At 39.7% G+C, this 23,409-nt stretch overlaps 2 protein-coding genes across 6 annotated transcripts in view; both read left to right on the forward strand.

Moving 5' to 3' along the window:
* Positions 1-6: 6 nt before the first annotated feature.
* On the forward strand, positions 7-10,435 carry LOC306861556 (ATP synthase subunit gamma, mitochondrial-like). Of its 5 annotated transcripts, XR_013783482.1 has the most exons (11): positions 29-115; positions 545-579; positions 775-906; positions 1,016-1,220; positions 1,348-1,491; positions 1,580-1,644; positions 2,902-3,095; positions 8,766-8,921; positions 9,069-9,165; positions 9,422-9,440; positions 10,246-10,388. XR_013783482.1 is itself a non-coding variant. In XM_079403895.1 (10 exons), the coding sequence occupies exons 1-9, from the start codon at positions 75-77 to the stop codon at positions 9,426-9,428; spliced, it is 882 nt and encodes a 293-aa protein (XP_079260021.1). In that variant the 5' UTR covers positions 7-74; the 3' UTR covers positions 9,429-9,440; positions 10,246-10,388. The 5 variants fall into 5 exon arrangements, 3 of the variants coding, with proteins under 3 accessions (XP_079260021.1, XP_079260022.1, XP_079260023.1); XM_079403895.1 differs by lacking the exon at positions 2,902-3,095 and having other exon boundaries at positions 7-115; XR_013783483.1 differs by lacking the exon at positions 9,422-9,440.
* Positions 10,436-13,744: 3,309 nt separating this feature from the next.
* Positions 13,745-23,409, forward strand: part of LOC306861558 (transcription initiation factor TFIID subunit 3-like) — a 49,470-nt gene continuing 39,805 nt past the window's right edge. Inside the window, exons 1-2 of the mRNA XM_079403899.1 lie at positions 13,745-14,039; positions 15,689-15,949. Of these exons, the coding sequence (XP_079260025.1) occupies positions 13,874-14,039; positions 15,689-15,949 (427 nt within the window). The 5' untranslated portion in view covers positions 13,745-13,873. The remainder of the gene's footprint in view (positions 14,040-15,688; positions 15,950-23,409) is intronic.

Genomic DNA, 23,409 nt, shown 5'->3' on the forward strand with positions numbered 1-23,409 from the left:
CGTCTTTCTGCTCGTTTTTTGCGCCTGCGCAGACCGGCGGCTCTGACCTTCATTCATTGTAGTGACTAGTGAGCATGTTCGCCAGGACCAGCGCGGCGGTGTGCCTCCCACAATGGTACGAATTTATTGATTTGCTGAATATGTATTTTTTCTGGGAATATGCATTTAATGTGCGTTTATGAAACTAAATTGCGTCAGTTGGTCAATGAAATGCTGATGAGGTGAACAAGGACGCGCTGAACTTTAGGCCGCAGTGTGCTTAAGCCTATATGACAGCGCGCGACTTGACATTTCCATGTTTATTTTGGTTATTTATATGCTGCTAAACCCACATATTGAATCAAATTATGTTCTTGAGTTCTGACCTGTTTCTAGTTCTATCTTGTCGTTCAATGATAGCAGTGTGGGTTTCCATGGGATGCATCGCTTTCAATGTAACTTCAGTTGCTGTCATATTTATTGATGCATCATTGACCTGAGAGTTATTATAAGTTACTGTATTTATTTGTGGATGCGCTTAACTTCTATAAAACGTCTCTTGCAGTGGGCAGGTCAGAAACATGGCTACCTTGAAGGACAGTAAGTAAAGTTTCCTTTTGCTTTATAAAAGGTCGGCTGACATTAATGTCTTTACAAATGCAGGTTTTGTTATAGTTAAGGCTCTTAATATTATTTGTATCTGGCTAATATTTCAGTAATGTTATTATATCTAACAGACTGTTGTATGAGGTTTCTGACCATTGTTGGGTTTTTTTTTTTTCTTCCTCTCGCCAGTCACCATTCGGTTGAAGTCCATCAAGAACATCCAGAAGATCACCAAATCCATGAAGATGGTGGCAGCAGCAAAGTATTCCAGAGCTGAGAGATCCCTGAAGCCCGCCCGGGTCTATGGCACCGGCGCTATGGGTATGCAGCATATTATCCATAAAAATGCACTTTATATTGCACAAATTTTCTGATATACATTTAGAACATTTTGTGATAATGCTATTTTTGTCATATCTTTGTTGTTTAGCACTCTACGAGAAGGCTGAGATCAAAGCTCCAGAGGACAAGAACAAGCACTTGATCATTGGTGTGTCATCTGACCGTGGTCTCTGCGGTGCCATCCACAGCAGCGTGGGCAAAGCCATAAAGAGTGAGATCGCCAAGCTCTCTGGTGCTGGCAAAGAGGTCATGATTGTCAATGTGGGTGACAAACTCAGAGGTCTGCTGTACAGGTAGATTTTTCTCCTTTTTATTCTCATTCAGTCATTTAAGTTTGTAGATGCATCACAGTGGTTTCAAATACCACTTTTTGCAATGTTCTTTGCTTGAATCTCCTCTTCTGCTTCTGTAAACCATCAGGACCCATGGCAAACACATCCTGATCAACTGTAAGGAGGTGGGCCGCAAGCCTCCCTCATTTACTGATGCTTCTGTCATTGCCACAGAGCTGCTGGACTCTGGCTACGAGTTCGACCAGGGATCCATCATATTCAACAGATTTAGGTTTGACACACAATGCACACTGTTATATACTGAAAATATATATATATTTTTTTTTATTGCTTTTGATGCTGATTTGTGTCTTCTTCAGGTCAGTAATTTCATATAAGACAGATAAGAAGCCTCTATTTTCCATGGACACTGTTGCAAACTCAGGTATTGTTTCATTGTTAGACTGAATACCCATCATGACACGTATAACTACATAATAATTGGATTACAGTTGAAACCACGTTAAACATGTCAGAGAGCCCAGCTTGTTTGTGAGCAGGAGTAAATCTAGGGATGCATGCCCCCGGTTTCACAGCTAAAGCCTAGTCCTAGGCTAAAATGTAAATCTGAGCTGTTTCAAATGAAAGAAACTTGCATTGACTGATCTTAAAATAAATCAATACCCTTGTTTTGTCTCAAGATGCACACCGGTAATGTTTTTTCTAAGGCACGTTTATAAAAAGTACTTAAATGTCCTAATTGAACTATGGCCTAATCCTAAACCCTGTCTATGAAACCGGGCCATGATGTATTATGTCGTTGCTTATCGGGCAGTATTATTGTTTTTGGTTTTATTATTATAATTTATTTTTATTAAATGGTGTTATTTGAGTTTGTAATTTTTTTTTTTTTTATTGGGCATCTTCATTTCCCCAATATTTTTTAGATTTCGATCACCTGTGCCATCATTTAACATGCTTTATGTCAGGGGTCACCAGACACGGTCCTGGAGGGCAGGTGTCCTACAGAGTTTAGCTTCAGCCCTAATCAAACACACCTGAAGCAGCTAATCAAGCTCTTACTAGGTATATTACAAGCTTCCAGGGAGGTGTGTTGAGGCAGGTTGGAGCTAAGCTCTGCAGGACACAGGCCCTCCAGGATCAGGTTCTGTTGATCCCTGCTTTATGTAATATATACATGAAATAGCTTTAGAAAATAGCAATCAATATTCTTTTTTTTCATACTGTAGATTATAAAATGCATATATAGCTGTAATTGTTCAAAGTTCATTTGTAGTCTTTAATATATTTTATGTTTAATTAAAAATGTATTTAAACATTCTAAGGCATCATCTCAGGGGTGTATTCCAGAAAGCATGGTTAACTTAGGCTCGTCAGTAGATCACTCGTGCGCTGGTAGCTCAGAAGTGAACTAACCCTGGAGCATAACCTGCTTCGGAGCAGGTTACTGTGGTTACTTACATACCCTGAAAGTAACCTCTGATTTTGGAACCGAAAGCTGAGTTTATCCGCTCGCTTATCCTCAAACATACCCGGGTATGTCACATAACCTGCTTTCTGGAATACACCCCAGGACTGTCTTAATAATAAAAATAATGAAAGATTGTGTGTATGTGTAAGTAGGGGTGTGCGATATTTTGTTTGGATTTTTTCGATAACGATAATTAATTATATTTTGCAGATGTGAGATTAAAACCACCAGTAGGTGGCAGAAAGTCACTGTTAATAAGTGAGTCATTGCGACTGAACCGAATCATTGATTCATTCAGGAAGGAAACACTGTCATGTTGCTCAGAGACGCAAAGCAGTACTGTAGCTATTTGGAATAAGTTTTTGTTGGCGAAATGGAGCAAAAACAGGCAATGTGTCTAAAACGTAAGTCTCTTAATATTAACTTATTGTTTATTGAACTGTTGTATAAAATCAATATCATATTTGTAATCATGCTTATTTTTGAGGAAAAAAGGCATGAAACGTAAATATATACATTTTCTGCCCCCATATCTTGAATTTTGCGATCATTCTTAATGCATTTTAATAGACAGAATCATGCAGTGAATGAACACACTCTAAATGCGCACGTGCACTGTTTAACCCGCTTCATCACCACGCAGGCTAATGTATGCCTGCACTCCGTAGGTGTTTTGTTTGGTTTTTGCAAAATACTTGATATTGTCATATAGCATATACGATATATATCGCACACCCCTATGTGTAAGGGTACATTTTTGGAAATTGAGATAAAATAAAAAAATCGCTAATTTTGACACATGCAGTGTATCTTTGGCTATTGCTACAAATATACCTGTGCTACTTATGACTGATTTTGTGGTCCAGGGTCATATATATATATATATGTATGTCACTGTTTCTTGAGATAAGGGACAAAAGTACTTTTGAAAAGTGACAAACAAAAAATCCATACTACATTCATTTGAATTGGATATCTTCATAAACACGGGTCTCATCTATCATACCATGAAAAGGAACAGGTTTTTTATTTAACCACTTTTTTAAAAAAATTACATTTACTCACTTAGTAACTTGACATTTGTCAACTCCGTCTGACACATGAAAATGTTTTTTTGTGTGTGTTTGATCAATTCAACAACACTGTAAAGTCTTTAAGTGTGTAGAAATGGTGTGCCTTAGCAAGGTTAAGTGATAAATTGCATTGTATACACTTTTAAAATTATTTAATATTGTTTTGGAATTAGCCATTTTAAATTACCGTCATTTAGTTTACACATTTTTTCATTTTTAATATATACAATCAATGGTTTTGTGCACAAAAGACACTGATAAATGTAGATAAGTTGGTGTTTAAATGCATGAACACACTCAATTGAACAAATGAAGCATACATTTTTTTATAAAAATGAAAAACCTCCATCTTACGGTGTTGACGCATAACTAACGGTGTTGACACATAATTGACGGTGTTGACAAACTAATCGAGAATTAAACTGAATAAAGATATTTACCTAGTTTTAACATGGAAAAGGGAGAGAGTATCAAGGGAAAGGGTATCAAACTTCAAACAAAGAGTACCTGGTGACAGGATCTTTAAGGCACACATGAAAATCACATTTGGCGGTCTATGTCCAGCATTGTAGTATTGGAACGTCATCTGTGGCTCACGTTGACAGAGATGAAGGAGGCGGATAAGGTCCCCTTCCTCGATGCTCCAGTTTCAGCCAACAGCCTGTTCGGGACGGATAGACTCGGTGCAGATGACAGCAACTGTCTCAGCGGAACGAGCCATGACTATTCAGCGCCATGCGGTCTCCTTCAAGGAAGGGACCGTCCACTCGCTCAAGGCTTTCCAGAGAATGCTGGGCCTTATGGCAGCGGCTTCACCAGTGCTTCGTTTGGGTCTGCTTCACATGCGTCCCATACAATTCTGGCTGAAGCAGAGGGTTCCATTTTCAGCTTGGCGTCACAGTCGCCATCGCATAGCGGTGACTCGGGCCTGTGTATCAGCCCTGAGCTGTTGGAGGGACCCTTTCTGGCTGAAGCGAGGTGTGATCTTAGACACGGCGCACAGAAGGAAAGTTGTCACGACAGACGCTTCCAACAAGGGTTGGGGAGCGCTGTGCGAGGGCAAACCGACCTTCGATCTTTGGTCTGAGGAGGAAGCGGGTCTGCACATCAACTACCTATAAATGCTAGCAGTGTGCCGTGCCTGTCAATTCTTCCTGCGGGACATAAGGGGACACCACGTTCTAGTACGATCAGTTATCTCTTTGCCTCCGAAGACAACTCTCACTGCCCAATCTATTTTATGAGGAGCACGGATGCCCAGTCTTCCGCTCTACGCGTTCCCTCCAATCGCTCTGCTACCTCAGGTACTCAGACAAGTCAGGGAACAACGGCACAGGCTTCTCCTAATAGCCCCCTTCTGGAGGAACTAGCCGTGGGTGTCAGAACTTTTCCAGCTGCTGGAAGCAGCCCCGTGGCCCATTCCCTTGAGACGGGACCTCCTCTCTCAAGCGAACAGCATGCTGTGGCATCCATGGCCCGAGTTATGGGCCCTGCATGTGTGGCCGCTCAACGGGAGCCTTTTGTCCTCCCAGAGCGTGTCTTAAGCACTATGGCAGAAGCTAGAGCCCCGTCTACTAGACGCCTCTATGCTCTGAAATGGTCTATTTTCTCGGCTTGGTGACAAGACCGTGATTTGGATCCGGTCACCTCTGAGGTTCCAGTGGTTCTCTCGTTTCTGCAGGGGCTGCTGGACAAACAGCGTTCCCCATCCACCGTCAAAGTTTACGCTTCAGCCATAGCGGCTTTTCATGCCCTATTGCTGGTCGGTGGGCAGAAATAGTGCGGTGGCCCAATTTATACGAGGCGCCAGGAGGTTGAACCCTCCTCGCCCTTGTACAGTTCTACTTTGGGACTTAGCAACCGTGCTGAGGGCCTTAAGAGGCCCCCCGTTTGAACCACTGCAATCTGCGAGCCTGAGATCGCTCTCGTTTAAAACCGCCCTGCTGTTGGCACTGGCATCGATTAAGCGGGTAGGAGACTTACAGGCCCTTTCTGTCAACCCTGCTTGCCTGGAATTCGGGCCTAACAACTCCAAGGTCGTCCTGAAACCAAGGCTGGGTTATGTACCAAAAGGTGCTCTCCACTTCGTTCAGAGCCCAGGTCATAGCGCTTTCCGCGCTTCCCCCCCTCGATGGACGACCAGGAATTGTTCCTGCTCTGCCCCGTCAGGGCCCTAAGGGTATACATCGAGCGTTCTGCCTCGTTCAGGAGATCAGAACAGCTTTTTGTCAGCTTCGGTAACCACGCTAAAGGTCACCCTGTTACGAAGCAAAGTATCTCCAGTTGGATAGTGGATGCTATCACCCTAGCATACTCCTCCATGGGCTTGCAGTGCCCCATTGGAGTCAGAGCCCATTCCACCAGAGGCATCGCCTCTTCCTGGGCATGGTCCAGCGGGGTGTCCATTTCAGAAATTTGTGAGGCGGCCGGCTGGTCCTCGCCGTCCACATTTATGAGGTTTTACAACCTGGACGTCCCCCGCCTTGCAGGCCAGGGTCCTTTCTGCTTAAAATTCGCCGTTCCGGCTAGATAAGCTATCTCTGGGATTCCTTGACCATTTCTGCTCAAGGCCCTCCTTCTCTTGGAAGATCCATATTATGGGCACTAAGTGTCTACTTCGGGACGACACCCAGGCAATGGTTGACCCGGTGGCTCAGCCTGTGCTTGGTGTAATTTTAACTCCCCTGGGCCCTCCCATGGGAGTCATGTTTGAGTCGTTCCCCATCATAGCACGGCGGGATTGTATTGGTTCCCATACAGCGTCTTACGACTGTAGTACGAGTGAAATATCGACAGGGAACATACTCGTTTACTAATGTAACCTCAGTTCCCTGAGATATGGGAACAAGTACTGCATTCCTGGCCGTGCTATGAGCTGCACGCCTCAGTCGCTTCTTTCGAAGAAATCTGAGTTGCGGCGGTGAAGCGGCCCCTTATATAGCCAGAAGCCCCCCCATTTTGGCGGGCTGCATTGCCATAGGCTTGCTCATCGCCGCCACCGTGCCACTGGTTCGTTTTTATCGCACTGCACGAACCAATGGACGTGTAGTTTCACTGCGTGATTGAAAAGACTTCAGTGAAGAGGAAAAAAGGAGTTTTTATGTGACTGGTCCAGAGGACTTTCTGGTGGGGTGTCTATTTAATTTAGCCGTCTACATTTACATTTACATTTACATTTATTCATTTAGCTGACGCTTTTATCCAAAGCGACTTACAATTGCTATATATGTCAGAGGTCGCACGCCTCTGGAGCAACTAGGGGTTAAGTGTCTTGCTCAGGGACACATTGGTGTCTCACAGTGGATTCGAACCCGGGTCTCTCACACCAAAGGCATGTGTCTTATCCACCGCGCCATCACCACCACCGTCTATTCTGCATAGCTCTGGACCTTTTCTTTGCTTTCCTCCAATACTTTCTGCGGTGCCTCTTTGCTCTTGGTCCTAATTCTCCTATTTGTTTTACTGTTTTGTTTTGGACCCTGTCCTTCCATCTCTGTCTCTCATTTTCTAACTGGTCTCTTCTGCTTTCTGGGTCACTGTTAATTCTTTCTCTCATTTTTCTCTGGTACTCTCTGTTTCTTTTTCTTTGCTCCTCCACTGACAGTTTTGGTCTAGCCATGTCTGCCTACAGTACAGATAAAATATATTAAGATATTTTAAATATCTTAATATATTTTAAATATATTAAGATATTTTAAGTCAATCAACATGTATACTTAGATCATATTATCATGTTATGTAGTTGTTATACATTACTTAATGAGTATTTTGGAGCACTTTTCCACTCCGTCAGCTTACAGGTCAACACCGTCAGACAAAATATCTCACGGAGTTGACGTCTGACGGAGTTGACAAAACAACATGTTTTTTTCAACTTAATCATGTCTAATAGATGGTAGCCATTTTGGTTTTCCTCAGTTGCCAGCTGCCACTAAACTAAACCAAAATACTAACTTTTATTTCAAAATTCTTGATTAAAATCATCCCTACTTTGAAGACAGTGTTGACACATAAAAGCTGTGACCACAGGGATTTCAACTTGTTTGCTGAATATTTAAAAAAAAATTAAAACATACGAGACCATGTGTTGGACTGCTGCATCCATCAACAGAAAGAAGTCAAAGGGGGTCCTCAGGGTTAAAGCTGACCAAAATATGCCTGATTTATTTCAAATTTGAAAAATATCTGACGGAGTTGACATGAATTGATGACAGATTTTGGAAGGCTGTTGTTAATGTATAAAATAATGCAATGTTCACTTTAAGTATTTTGTGATATTTTATTAAGCCATCCAATTAACCTCATATTCATATTTGTGCATTTTGGGCATTTTAAAACCCTTTTTTTTGCAGTTTGATACTGTGACCTCTACAGAGGACGAGTTCATTTGCATGGGCTTTCATAGTACAGTGCCGGTATTTTATAAAATTACTATGAAATAATATAAATATATACAAAACTAAGGGTCTAAACATACACAAGTCTTTCATATCCAACTTTTAAAGCCTTTTTAAATTAAACAATTTATTGTTTTTTAAGGCAAATTGTAACATTTTGATGGGGGACATGTTTTGTCCCTTATTTCAAGAATCAGTGATATATATATATATGTACACACATACACACCCACACACAATAATATATACGACAGGAATAAATATGTATACAGTAATATACAAATATGTATGATAATTATATACGTAAAATGTCAGGCAGAAACAGCTGTACACCCTTTATCTGCCAAATCATGAAAACAATTGTCAATTAACAGTATTAGACAGCATTTTGACATCAGTGCACTCCAAAAAAAAATACTGATGCAATCTTGTAAGAAATGTTATCCCAATAAATTGGCATATTATTGTTATCAGTACAGCTTTATTTCATGCTTTCTTGTTTTGTTGTCTTTGTTGTGCTAAATTTGACTAGATCTGCTGGGTTTTAAGATGTAATCAAGTGACACTGGGACAGAATCGATCATTTGTCATGTCTTTTGTTCAGAAAACATGGGCATCTATGATGACATCGATGCTGATGTGCTGAGGAATTATCAGGAGTTTGGTCTGGTCAACATCATCTACTTCGGGATGAAGGAGTCCACCACCAGTGAGCAGAGCGCCAGGATGACCGCTATGGACAACGCTAGCAAGAATGCTTGTGAGTCATGTTATCTTGCTTTCAGTTTCAAAAGACTTTGATGGCCAGTTTCCTATATTCCTTGCTAAAGTGTGATCATTACTAATGTTAACACTCATATTGAAAATTCTTGTTTGCAATCATGCCTTTTTTTCCCCTCTCCATCAGCTGAGATGATTGACAAGCTGACTCTGACCTTCAACCGAACCCGCCAGGCCGTCATCACTAAGGAGCTCATTGAGATCATTTCTGGAGCTGCTGCTCTGTAAGATGTTTCTCCTTTTTCTTTGCTCATCTCTTACCCTCATTATAACCCATGCATTCCACCTGTCTGCCTTTTGAGTTATGGTTTTCTAATGCACTGTTCTGTTACATCTATAGCATGTCTATATTTCTTTTAATTTTATAAACTCATCTAATTCATGTTGTTTTTACGCCGTTCATTTATTAACCCACATTAATTTAATTTCCATCTTTCCCTCACTGACTTTCCATAATATGCATGCATTCACCATTCACAGAACCTGAAGCACGACTGAGGTAAAGTCCTGTAGCAGACTGTAGAATATATTGTGTGCTTGTAGAGAAATAGCATTGACAATGTTTTTTTTTGTTGTTGTGTTGCTTTTTTTTTTTTATAAGGTGTTTTGTTGCATGTGGTGGGTTCCTTTTATTGGGTTTGGTCAAAACAGAGAAGTTAATTTCTACAGGCCATTAGTAAAAGCTGCATAAGTTGAGTAAAAGAGCTTTATTTTCTTTGCTAAGGAGTGACACACTGACTTCTAGTCTTATTGGTTAGGCCTGAAACATACTATATATGCAAGTACATGAATGTAAATGCATGAATATTTCTGGCCTTGAAATTGACTAATATATGTTCACACCAACACAAATGTTTGTCGCAACCTTTCGTGTGCAGTTTGACTGTCCAGACCAGTGCTGAAAACGGCAGAAAGGCTGAATGAAATTGCAAATTCACTCTCTGCCAGTAGGTGGAGCTTGTTAAACAGCGGTAAACAAGGACGACTGTGTGCAACTTTACACAACTTCCTCCACTGTTCATTGTAGCTCAGCACAATAGTCTTTTCGTGAGCAGTTTTGCGTAATCACATCAGCTGTGTGCATGTGACCAAAAGCGCAAAAGCTTATTGGTTGGTGAGGTTTTTCCGTAATGCGTTGAGCACCTCTCTGTAAAAACAAACGGTTGTGCAAATGTTCATATCGAACAGCTGTGTATTTGAAAGTGAATTTTTTTTCGCCACTAATCTTCACACTCAACATTTGTTTTGGTGTGAACAGGTCTTGACTGTTTAGAATGTACTAAATATTTATTTTCTTTTTACAGATAAAGAGGAGCCCTGTGAACGTTCAGTGCGGTTCTGGCGTACATGCTCTCCAGTTCAGTCACCTGGTATAGAATTCATAAATGTATATGTGCTTCTGTTTGTACAATTATCAGAGAAAATAAACCTCTTACAGAAAAACCCCATCCATTTGAGTTCTAGTGTATGTCCTAATCAGCTTTGATGTCCTCCTAAAAAAAAAAAAAATAAGTTTCCCGTCTCATGCTTGTTTTCCATTGGAATTGAAGCTTGTGAACTCTACTTTGAAGCCGCAGGCTCGGCTACGCTCAGAGGTTATCAATACACACAGCATTTGAAGAGAAGACGTCTGCCAAAACAGAACACAAGGTCAATCCTTCCAATAAACCCTCTCTGGCGTTTACGTATTTTGCTTAAAACAGTATTAAGTTACTTTGAACTGATTACTGATAAACCCAATTGACTTAACGGCATCCTTATTGTTCCTTCTTATAATTGCCAATCAAAACAAGTTTAGCCTCCTTGTTATCCATTTGAAACTCAAGCCCAGCCAGCCACCACAGTATCAGATTAAATGATCAGGCTGCGGTGTTGGGTGTCTGGATCCATGAAAGGGTGAATTTGGGGGTCACTGATTGTAGAAGAGGGTCTGATCTATTAAAGTAATGGACAAGTAGAAAGTTTGACCATATGGGTCACTCGCTCACATTATTTAATCAGCTGCCACTGGAGCTCAGATTCTGATGGTTATCATCTGTAGAACTGATGCACATCACCATACCCAACCATTGCTTTTTCTTCTGAAGATGTTTTTGAGTCATCGGAGTTCATTATGCATTAGAAATTGTTTAAAAAATATAAGACTATTAGTAAATGTTTCAGTGCACAATTGACAATCAGTCATTTTTATTTGGAGAATTTTAGTTTCATTCCATCTTTACTGTACTAGTAAATTAATATAAGCATATATGACTTTGAAATCACCTTTTAGCAACAAAAATAATATGCTTGAAATTTAAGGTCAGAAACATTTTTTCAGCATCAAAAATATTGATTTAAATTTACTTTTGTATAAAAGTGAATCTTTCACAAAACGTTCCACAGAATTTCTTTTTTAAATTATTAAATCCAACCTTTTCTGAGTAAATCATATAAATTGGTATATATTTTTACTTAAAATAACTAGTAACCAGTTTTTTTTTTTTTTTTTGTGATTCTCACAATTTATTTTCTGGGTAAATCCTTATATGACCCTAACAGTCTGTGACAAAAATTACAATTTAATACAATATGCCACATATTATTATTATTATTATTAATGCCATGTACAAAAACACTAAAATACACTGAGATACACAAAGAAATATTCAAAGGCGAGAAAAAAAAGAAAAGCAAAACAAAGAAATAAACCAGTGCTGCAGTACAATAATAAACACATATACAAGTGGAGAAAATATAACTCCATGCAACAATCTCATATTTGATTTCAATATATTTATGAGAATCTCATGGATCATGTGATAACGCAGAAGAACCACTGAATCGTTTGTTGAACCGGTTCATAGAGTCATTCTATATTTAGGGGTACATTTCAGGTCAGCCAAGAAGTCAGAAAAGGAGTATTCTTTTTTGATAAATAAACTAGGTGGTTGAATAATATATCCCCTTAATGTGCTAAATTAATTACTTGGCAAGCTTAAGCTCTAATGACTTTTTAAATGTTAATGAAAATTTGATTCATTATTTTGTCAACTGTGTTACGGACAAATGCTGTGTCAAATGAAACATAAATGAAGTACCACATGTTTCATAACACATTTGTTTGAAGGTTTATTCACCAGAGTTTTTGATGTTATCTCTCTAACTGATTGGAAAATATGAATTTGGGGCATCATAATGGGCGTTCTGTGAGATGCTATCAAGGATGAAACTTTCTTCAACATAAATCCACAGTTGAGCGTTATTCTACCTTCCTTACCAAAAACATCCATCTCCAGAGATATCCCCATCTTTTGTCTGATGGTTTAGTTCATATATATAAACAGATATATGACAGATCTATAATATTATATAGGTTTAAGTCAATCATGAGGAATTCTGAATGCTTTATAACCCTTGACAAATAATGTGTATATGATATTACGGCTAGGCCTACTGAGTTCATAGAAAGCGTGGCCGTGATTAGATCAGTTAATTGATCCATTGTAATGCAAATCATGGTATTTAGGCAATTCCTATGTAATTTCCATGTAATGACAATAGTTTGTGAATTTCTTTGGTTTTGTTATCAACAACACTCAGTGGGAGCATAAATTGACCCACAAAAGTTGTTTGCACCGCACTCTTTCGTCACTTGATCTTTCGTTTAGGTGCATTGATCCATTAAATCACTTATTATACAAAACCATGATCCGCACTCACATGAAATAGTCTTTTCTTTTCGTTTTATTCAACATTTTACCACCAATAGGACAAGGACGCATACGTTTCGGCTCAAAGGCCTTCCTCTTTGTGTATAAATTGACCCTGAATTGCCAACAATGTCAACCGTGTTGATCCTTGTCAACTGTGTTACAGCTGATGGGTAACACGGTTGACATTTCGGCCATTTTAGGGCCTTGTGCAAACTGCTGACCTTGGACTAGTTAGTACATGACCTTGATTAAGGTTTTTATATTCTTTCTCTACATATTTATAAATATAACATGTGACGCAAGTTCACCAGAACATGTTGATAACACAGTTGACAGTCAATTAATCTACTCTACGTGCAGATAATAATAATATCAAATATTGAAGAGGAGAAATTATGACTTTTCACAAATTTCTTCAAATTTCCCTCCAAAAAAGGAAAATAGGTCAAGTGATGTTGGACATGTGACTTTGGAACAAACCATTGCTGATTTATTGGGGGTTTTATAGTGAGTAACACAGTTGACACTGATTTCTCAGACGTACACAAAATGGATGATTTAATGTGGATGCATGAGCAAAATATTTTTCTCATAATTGAATGATTATTTTGGACAAATAATTAGAAGAAATATATACAGAAACATGTATTTTAGAGCTAATCTGAAGAGCAAAACCTCACATTTATCAAGTCGGACAGCACAAAAACAGCAACTTCCAGTATAACAATAAGCCATTTTTGCAAGATAAAAGATGGATATATGTTGGATTTTTGTATTAAATGAATTAGAAATGTCCCTTGATATAAAAGTGATCATTGTTTGAAGTGAAAAGTTAAGTTGATAATAGAGTCCATGGACCTCTAATTATAGAATAACTCGAAAAAACTAATTATCAGGTAGTAGCCTTTTAATTACTGGAGTATTATCTATTGCAAAGGAGAACAAAAACTATATATTTATAAAAAATATATGTTTTAAAGGAAATATCCAAGGCTTTACACCATCATTTCTTGCTATGTTTCACTAGTAACTTACATATGCAGGTGGTCTAATCGAGCAAGCTATAATCGATCTGACTCTCCGCTCTTCTGCGCATGCGCGATCGATTGCTTCGCAATGTTTCGCTCGGTAGGTAAAGATGGCGGCTCCTATGGAAGCGCCAATGCCCCTATTCATGTGAATTACCAAAACAAAGCCTTTCCAGGCGCCGTGAGAGCGGGTTATCGGGAGCGGAGACATGTGTGAGAGTTACGCGCGCTCGCTGCTGCGGGTCTCCGTGGCGCAGATGTGTCAGGCGGTGGGCTGGGATGCGGTGCAGCTGAGCGCCTGTGATCTGCTGTCCGATGTGCTGGAGAGATACTTGCAGCAGCTGGCCCGGAGCTGCCACCGATACTCCGAGCTCTGTGAGTCGTTTAACTCTCCTTTCTAACCCTTGGAGTAGTGTGCACTAGAGTGGTTACACTGTTGATGATGTGTTTGTTGTTAAGCCCCGCCCACTACAAGTGTTGTTTGCATGCTAAGCTAACTAACGTTAGCTCATCAAATGAGGATTGTACTGTTACGGCGTTAAAACATTCTTAACGAACTACTTTTAGTCCGTTTCTTTGACTTCTTAACGCGTTGTTTTTTTTGTAAGACGTTAGTTTGGACGCTAGCCATTGAACTTCTGTGTCTGTATGCTTTGACAGCTGACTAGAGGCTAGTTAGCTTTCTCTTTAGGCTTTAACAGATATTTCAGCTTTTATCATAACAGACTGTATGTTGCTCAAAATGAAGTGGGATGTGAAATAGTATACCTCTCGGAGGTTGAATGATTGATTGCTGACCTTAAACCAGATAATGAGGAATAGTTTGCAAGCATGCAGAGCATGGATTCCCACTTGTTGCCATAGTGATGATGTAATATCATTCAGATAGTGTTATAGTATTTATTAATTCGTTTTTGTTTTCATATATTTTAAGTCAAAATTGTAATTGTGTTTTTCAAATGTCATTTCAGTTCATCAAATTAGCATGTAGCTAAAATAAAACAAGTTCAAGTTATATGTATATATATATTCCTTTAAGGTTATTTTATTCTTTTTTTTATTCTGTTTTATTCTTTAAGTACCATTATTTGTTTCAGTAAACTGTAATAACGCTTCAAAACAGATACACTTTCTATTAAACAACGCCACTATATCTGAACCTTCAACATTTTTTTGTGAAAGTGAGAGTTTGCGAAACATTGCTCATTTATGTGCCGTAGTTTTTTATTTATTTAAATGTTTTTGTAAATGTTTGTAAGTGTTATTTTATTGTCATTGAGAAACTATTATAGTTTTGTCAATATCTTAATTTAGTTTTCGTTTTTGTAGTAATTAGTAGTTTTTTTGTAGTAGTAAGTTTTAGTAATGTTGTTTGTTTCTGTCATTTGTTGTTGTTTTCAATTCTTTTTATTCATTTTTATTTCAACTTTAGTACATCACGTTAAACTAAATGAAAATTAGACATGTTGAGAAAATGAGAAAAAACGATTGAAATAAAATATTTTTTAATTCAAGTATAATACCACTGATTCAAAACAGATACACTTTCTTTTATTTGTGCATTTATTAATAAAACAACTGTATCTTAACCTGCTTGTCGTCAAAGTGAGAGTCTACAAAACATTGCTCATTGTTGCGGACTATATTGTTGTTTTTGTGCTTTTAATTGGCCATGTTTGTAAAGCTTTTGTGAATGTTTGTTTTGCATGCATATGTAGAAATGTTTTGAAAACTTGGTTGTCACATGAAGGCATATGTTTTTGAGATGTAACTAATAACATTATGACACAGCCGAAAGGTATTTATTTTATTTAGTTAGTTGTTTGTTTAGTTAGTATAATAATCACTAACCTGTGTATTTTACCTTGTCTGAGGTAATTTCCTTCTTATGGGTGTGTTTTCTTTCTCTCTTTAAATGTTTTAGGCTTAAATATTATATTTAATGTCCATTTATTTATTATTTGGTTGCTGAACACATTAATTTCATATGTTGCATAGCGTAATGTCTCTCTCTTTTCTTTCAGATGGACGTACAGACCCTGGACTGAGTGATGTGGACCAAGCTTTTGGACTTTTGGGAGTCAGTATATCTGAACTCGAGGACTATGTAAATAACATGGAGCCTGTTGGCTTGTCACAAACTATCCCTCAGTTTCCCATCAGCAAGAGCAGCGTTCTGCAGTTTCCTGCTGCTGGCTTTGAGACGGACGCCCGTGAGGCCCTGAGGGGCGAGAGGAGAGACTATATCCCAGAGTACTTCCCTCCGCTCGTCTCACTGCAGGAAGGTATGTACCACCATCGCTATAGAGGCGAAACCAAAAATATGCAAGCAACAAGTTATCAAAAGATAAGTTGACAGTGCTGAGTAGGAACTAACTGTTCGTGCTGATTTATTGGCTACATTGGCAGATGTATTTGTCTGAACGAAAGTGGAATTCTGGGCCCATTTTTAACTTGGCATTTTAAAAATAAAAAATTTAATGGCAGCAAATGATACACACAGAAATACTGAATTTAAGTAAATAGTAAATCACAATGTTTTTTATATTTATATTTCATTTAAATTAGTAATTAACATGACCTGTGGTGTGTTTCTGTAAACACTGAAAGAAAATAATGCATAATATTTTCACATGATCATTGAAATGTTCCAGTAGAGAAATGGGGAAACAATAATTAGTTGATATTAGTTCCAAATGTTTTTCTTTTGGTCACATACTAAAGGAAAATAGAATGAACAAAATTAAAATTAGGTGAATATAACTGTATTTGGAATCATCCCAGTGTCTCATACAAGAAAAAATGTGATTTTATTTATTTAATGTATTATTTATTTTATTTATCAAATATTTATCTAATTATTTTGTGTTAAATTATTCTTAAGATGCAGTTAGTTGTTTAATATGAGCAGTTTAATAACATGGAATAACTCTGTAACACACAATTTAAATTGTATAAATTATATACATTTTCCCATTTTCCCCTGCACATGAAATATTATTTTAAACAAATTCTAGTTGATCCCTGATGATAATGTCTGATGTCTGATACCTTGTGGTAAATTAAATGATGTTGGAATTTTTATTTTAATTTGGAATTTATCTGAATCATCTGACATAAAATCTAATAAAAAATTTTTTTTAATACTTTAGTTTAAAAATGGTTATCATTCTATTATTATATTTATATTAATCTATTATATATATATATAAAACTATACATTGTAGTGGATGAGCTGAACAGCAGAACACTGCTTGCTGCTACATCACTAATAACAAATTCATGTCTATCACAATATTAATGATATATCAAAATCTGGACCATTTCACACGTTTCTAATTTCATGCATTATATACCGTCATGCCGCAGAGCGCAAACTCAAGTACTCATGCCCATCTTGCCAAAATGCATTGCTGTGTGCCCATATTGAGTTCTGTCCCATACAGAGGTGCACACAGGAACCTATGCTATGCATCCCATGATCCCCCAGTGCTGCAGTCTTTCACTCTCACCCCATCCGGCTCATATCTCCCACACACAAACACACATTCGCCTTCTCATCACACACAGCGGAGGCAGTGCCAGTGGGTGGTGGAGGGGCGGACATGATCAGGGTTGTTTCGGGTCGGACAGGAAGCTCTCTGGCTGTGAGGTGTGTTTGTGGGTGTCGGTGTGTGTGAAACAGGAAGTAGGCTTTCAGCCATGTGTGTGTGAGAAGCTGGCGGAGGTCCGGCCCGGATGGCAGACATCCCAGGTGTGTGTGTGTGTGTGTGTGAGAGAGAGAGTCCAGCCAGGGCAGGGGGTCTAACTGGGCTTGGAGCCAGCGCTCAGCTGGATGCCCCTCTGCCAGAAGAAAGACTCAGGGTCTCTTTTTCTCCCTCTCCTCCATTTCCATTTGTTTCTTTTTTCCTGTCTCCATTTTCTTCCTCATAGATCAGTTGGAGGTCGTATTACAGCCGAACACACTTCCACATACTCATGCCACAAATCTGCATGTGCTCGTATAGGCAAAACAGACAAAAGTTTAAACATACAGTACATTTTTTATAATATATTATATGTACTATATGGATTTCTCTCCAAACCACAAAGGTTATGGATCCCCACTGTGTATTTGAGTGTTACGAACACACATGGATTTTTGTGTGTTTTGAATTTTTAGTGCTACTTGCTTAAGGAAACTTATTTTTCACTACTGCTCATGGTTAGGGTTAGTGATTAGAACAAACCCCTTATAATAAAGATTAATTGTTGATAGGGGTGGACGATATACCAGTAGACACGATTAACCAGTAGAAATTTGTCAGCCGGTAGAGATTTTGGACTATCATCTCTATTGCGGTTACACACTCATGTGACGTTGCTGTGCTGCTAGGTCATGAAAACTTGTTTTTACTCAGTTTTAAGCATTGTGGTTTAAAAACAAGTGATGGTAAGTCATTGAAACGCAATCAGCAGTGAAAGAGAACTCATTGCGCTAAATCCGTGCACTGTCTGAGAGACTGTTTGTGAGTGCTGTCAGAGAGGTGTGCACACGTAAAGACGGTGGTCATAGAGTGCAGGAGTACTGAATGGAGTTATTTTGCTGCTTCATAGGCCTTGAACAGTTAAATACACACACTTGTATGTATTAAAATAATTTTATTAAAGTATATGAGTATATGGCAAGCCCGCCGTCAGGGAATATGGCAAGCCCGCCCGAGCGCTCCCTCAAGTGCCCGCTCCTCCTCAATGACCCCCAGAGGGGAATTTCCCCAAGAAAATGTTTTTGGGGGGGGGCATATGGTCACGGCTGGTGTGGCCATGCCAAGGGCCAAGGCCACGGAGTTCCCAGTCCAGCCATGGCCTCCCGAGTCTCCAGTCCCACCATGGCCACCCAAGCTCCCGGATCCGCCATGGCCTCCCGAGTGTCCAGTCCCGCCATGGCCACCCAAGCTCCCGGATCCGCCATGGCCTCCCGAGTCTCCAGTCCAGCCATGGCCTCCCGAGTCTCCAGTCCCACCATGGCCACCCAAGCTCACGGATCCGCCATGGCCTCCCGAGTGTCCAGTCCCGCCATGGCCACCCAAGCTCCCGGATCCGCCATGGCCTCCCGAGTCTCCAGTCCCGCCATGGCCTCCCGAGTGTCCAGTCCCGCCATGGCCACCCAAGCTCCCGGATCCGCCATGGCCTCCCGAGTCTCCAGTCCCACCATGGCCACCCAAGCTCCCGGATCCGCCATGGCCTCCCGAGTCTCCAGTCCAGCCATGGCCTCCCGAGTCTCCAGTCCCGCCATGGCCACCCAAGCTCCCGGATCCGCCATGGCCTCCCGAGTGTCCAGTCCCGCCATGGCCACCCAAGCTCCCGGATCCGCCATGGCCTCCCGAGTCTCCAGTCCCGCCATGGCCTCCCGAGTGTCCAGTCCCGCCATGGCCACCCAAGCTCCCGGATCCGCCATGGCCTCCCGAGTCTCCAGTCCAGCAATGGCCTCCCGAGTCTCCAGTCCCACCATGGCCACCCAAGCTCCCGGATCCGCCATGGCCTCCCGAGTGTCCAGTCCCGCCATGGCCACCCAAGCTCCCGGATCCGCCATGGCCTCCCGAGTCTCCAGTCCCGCCATGGCCTCCCGAGTCTCCAGTCCCGCCATGGCCTCCCGAGTCTCCAGTCCCGCCATGGCCTCCCGAGTCTCCAGTCCCGCCATGGCCTCCCGAGTTTCCAGTCCCGCCATGGCCTCCCGAATCTCCAGTCCCGCCATGGCCTCCCGAATCTTCAGTCCCGCCATGGCCTCCCGAGTCTCCTGTCCCGCCAATGGCCTCCCGAGTCCCCTGTCCCGCCATGGCTCCCGGTACGGGCGCCGCTCTGGAGGCCGGTAGCCCTGATTCCCCTCCTCGCGTGCCCATATTTGGTCTTCCTGTTCCTGTCCTCGTTCCATGTATTTATCAGTTCATTAGTTCCAGGTGTGTTGTTTATTATCTAGTTTAGTCTGTCCTATATAAGCCCTGTGTTTCCCTTCCTCTGTGTCCGGTCAAATCGTCATTCAAGTGTTTGTCTTACCTGTGCTCCACGTTTCCTGAAGTTAGTCATTAAAAGATTAAAAGATTACTTCTGTGAAGAACTCCTTGTCTCCTCGTTCCCTTCCTCCGACGAAACATGACAGTATGTAGCATTTCTTATTTATTTGTTCTACTTTAGTTTTGTTTTTTTTTGTCCTGTTGTTTTCAGTTAGTTTTCTGCTGACTGTTTACTTGTCTTCAGCTTGAGCTTGAGGATTTTTAAATTTTTAAGTTAGTATTAATGATATTGACACTGGCGACAAGAATTATGACTTTTCTATGGTATTAAAAATTTTGATGATATAAAGAGCTTATTTAAAGTAAAAATAGCTGTATCCTTATGTATATCATTACCGTGAAATAAAATTACTCAAATCATGATATTTAAGATATTGGGCTAATTGTTGACATGTAACCCATCCTGCATTATTGCAAATGGGCCAAAACACTAAAAATCTCAAAGACTTACATTTGAAGGAGTGACCTGAGTCACTAAAAACAGAATATAGTAGTTTTTTTTTCAGAACTCCCTATAGCAAATCCATATCAGCCAGTGTTATTTTAGTATTAATTATATACTATTATTTCTATTACCTTTTATGTTCAGTTTTCTTTTTAGTTTAAGTTTGACTCATTTTTATATTTATTATTTATAATTATATTTAAATGTGTATTATTTTCTCATATTTCTTAAATATTTCTATTCAGCTTTATTTTTTTTTCATTTTTAGTATTAGTATCTTAAGTGCTTCAACTCAAAATGTAAGTGTTTCATCTAACATTTGTTTTATTTTACATTACGCTTAAGGGAACCAGGATATTAAATATCACATTAGAAACATCTTTGGAACTTTTTTCTAGTCTGATAGTATGATTAACTTCTGCAGTAGCATGTTTAGCCACAGGTTGGCGCTATGTGACCATATTTTTGCCCTTCATCTGAATGTCTTTTTTTTTATTTTCTTCATTTCTCTTGTAATTTAGAATACTCTGTGAATGAAGATTGTAATTTACTATTAAGTTTGAATAGTATTATTATTATTTGCCTAAAATTCATACAGTTTGTTCAAGTCAACAGTGTAGACAAATAAATTCCATTAGTTTAAGTAAAAGTGAAAACTCACCAACCTGCTAGAGTGTTTTGCAGGGTTGCCTAGGGACTTCTAAGTGGTTGCTTACTGACCCAAGTCAAAAGACCTTACTCATAAGACTGTATGATGTTCTTGTCCCTAGATGGCTTAGAGAAAATATAAGAAAAGTAATAGCGCACTTCCCCCAAACAAGCCACAAAATTTGTGCCGGTGTCAATTATGTACAGTACAAACAATTAAACATTGATAGACACTGAGATCAAATGCACAACATTGAAAATGTGTTTTTAGACCATTATAATTTTGCATCAGTGCTTAAAATAATTTTGTCATAATAATGTCAATTTCAGTTTCATTACGTGAACGCAGATTCGACAGAGTTGTTGTCGTTACTGCAGTGGTGGGTTTTCTCCCAGTCAACAGACTCTTGTTTGTCTATTGTGAGGGAGCGTGTTGTTGTTCAGTCCTGAGGGAAGAAGGTAATGGGAGGTAGAGAGAGCGCGATTGCATCTGTACACTGAAATTACCAGTGATCACACAGGCTGATAAAGTCTCTCTGTCTATGCAGAGAGAGAACAAGATTAAGATGACTGCTCTGGAAATTTACAGCTGCAAAATAAAACTGCGGCACAATAACATGGTCCGAGGTGGTAGATGCGATGTCCTTTGCATCCATTAGACAGCTTTGTTGATACTAATAGCCATTTCTAGTTTGGTCGCATTGCATGCATGCATTAGAGACAACAGCCACTGCTAGTTTTGTCATATTGGATGTATTAGACAGCTTTGTTGATACTAATAACCATTGCTAGTTTTGTCGCATTGCATGCATTATAAACAACAGCCACTGCTTATTATGGTATATTGCATGTATTAGACAGCTTTTTGGATAATTACAGTCACTGCTAGTTTTGTCGCATTTAGGGATGTACGATATTAGATTTTTGCCGATATCAGATATGCCGATATTTTTCAACTCATTTTGACTGCTACCGATATATTTCCTTTTGTTTGGAAACACCAAATCTCTCCTGTTCAGAAATTATAAGCAAAATATTTTTCATTTTGGTTAGTTTTTAACAAGAACTTTTTTGTTAGAATTAAATCAACAATAAAGTTTTTTGACATTACATTGAAGCTTTGACAATAACTATAAGTAAACTATATCAATCGCTGCATTCCCCCTCCCAGAAAGATGGATCCGGGATCTCTTTGCTCTCTTATCGCTCTCGCGGTACTTTGATGTCATGCAGTGATCATTCTGCACAGCGCTGCTTCAAGTCGAACGCGCCTAATCACAGCAATCCAGCAAATGCAGCAATCCTAAAGTGAATCTAATCATCATTCAAACAAAACTTTGCTTCTAGAATGAGCCACACTGCTGACGTGATCTAATCGCCAGCACACCCTGAGCACATGTGAGTTAATGTATTCCTCTTATCGGCAAGACATATCGACATCATTTTTCATATCGAACCGATGCCGATATTTACATTTAAAGCCATTACCGGCCAGTTCCGATATCAGTCCGATAATATCGTGCATCCCTAGTCGCATTCCGTGCATCCCTAGTCGCATTGCATGCATTAGACAGCTTTGTTAATATGGTAACACTTTATTTTAAGGTCTCATTGTTACAGGTTACATGTACTTTACTATTATAACAACACTAGTAACCCTAAGCCAAACCCTAATTCTAACCTTAACCATATTTTAAGTACATGTAGTTAATTAATATTACTCAGTACTTTAATGTATAATTACACTGTAACAAAGACACATTAAAATAATGTAACCATTAAAATGAACCGATATTTCTAGTTTTGTCGCATTACATGAATTATAGACAACAGCCACTACTAGTAATGTCGTATTGCATGCATTAGACAGCTTTGTTGATGCTAATAGCCACTGCTAGTTTTGTCACATTACATGCATGCATCATAGGTAGTTTTGTTGGCTATTATGGGAGCTGCTAATTTTGTTGGATTACATATATGCATCATAGACTATGTGCAGTACAGACAACTTTGTTAATTGTAACGTGAGTGTTACAGTTTTGCAAGCCTTGTATTCAGTCCCTTTCTTTTATTAACACAATCATCCCATTGACATGGTGCAAGCAACAGAGCTAGTTTTGTTGCATGGTATCACACCACTTTCTCGAAGTGTAGACTCTGTGAATCTCCTGGTCCAGGGGTGCTGATTATTACCTCAGTCTCTGCTAGCGTGTGCTGTGCTTCTGTTAACTTATGAATTGAGCAAGCTCTGTATTTGACTCGTTTCGTTATCGGCTCTTTTCAAAGCTTCACAAGGGCGTAAAATGATTAGAGGAGAGCCTGACAATGCATGAAGAGATTTGCACAGTTTCCGTAGATGTCAGGTGCAGCCGTTACACTCTAAAAAGAGAAAAGGATGAATATTAAAGGCCTCCGTCTTTTCTCCTTTTCTTCCGCCACGACATTCACATCTTCTTTAGAGAGAATAGGGCCCAGGGCCCGCTCTGATTGGTAAGGGCACGCTCCCGTAGCCAGGAGAATCCGACCTGATGAAAGGAATTTTGTCTTTTAAGTATAATAGTCATTACTGTCTCACATTCTCTCAGTCTGTCTCTCTCTCAGG

This window comes from Barbus barbus, assembly GCF_936440315.1.
Source record: "Barbus barbus genome assembly, chromosome: 42".
In the NCBI taxonomy this organism is placed as follows: domain Eukaryota; kingdom Metazoa; phylum Chordata; class Actinopteri; order Cypriniformes; family Cyprinidae; genus Barbus; species Barbus barbus.

Excerpts from the sequence above, each read along its gene's own strand:
- LOC306861556 (XM_079403895.1), top strand. The coding sequence starts at position 75 with ATGTTCGCCAGGACCAGCGCGGCGGTGTGCCTCCCACAATG. Across the intron at positions 580-774 it reads CATGGCTACCTTGAAGGACA|TCACCATTCGGTTGAAGTCC; the intron begins GTAAGTAAAGTT and ends TCCTCTCGCCAG. Across the intron at positions 8,922-9,068 it reads CAACGCTAGCAAGAATGCTT|CTGAGATGATTGACAAGCTG; the intron begins GTGAGTCATGTT and ends CCTCTCCATCAG.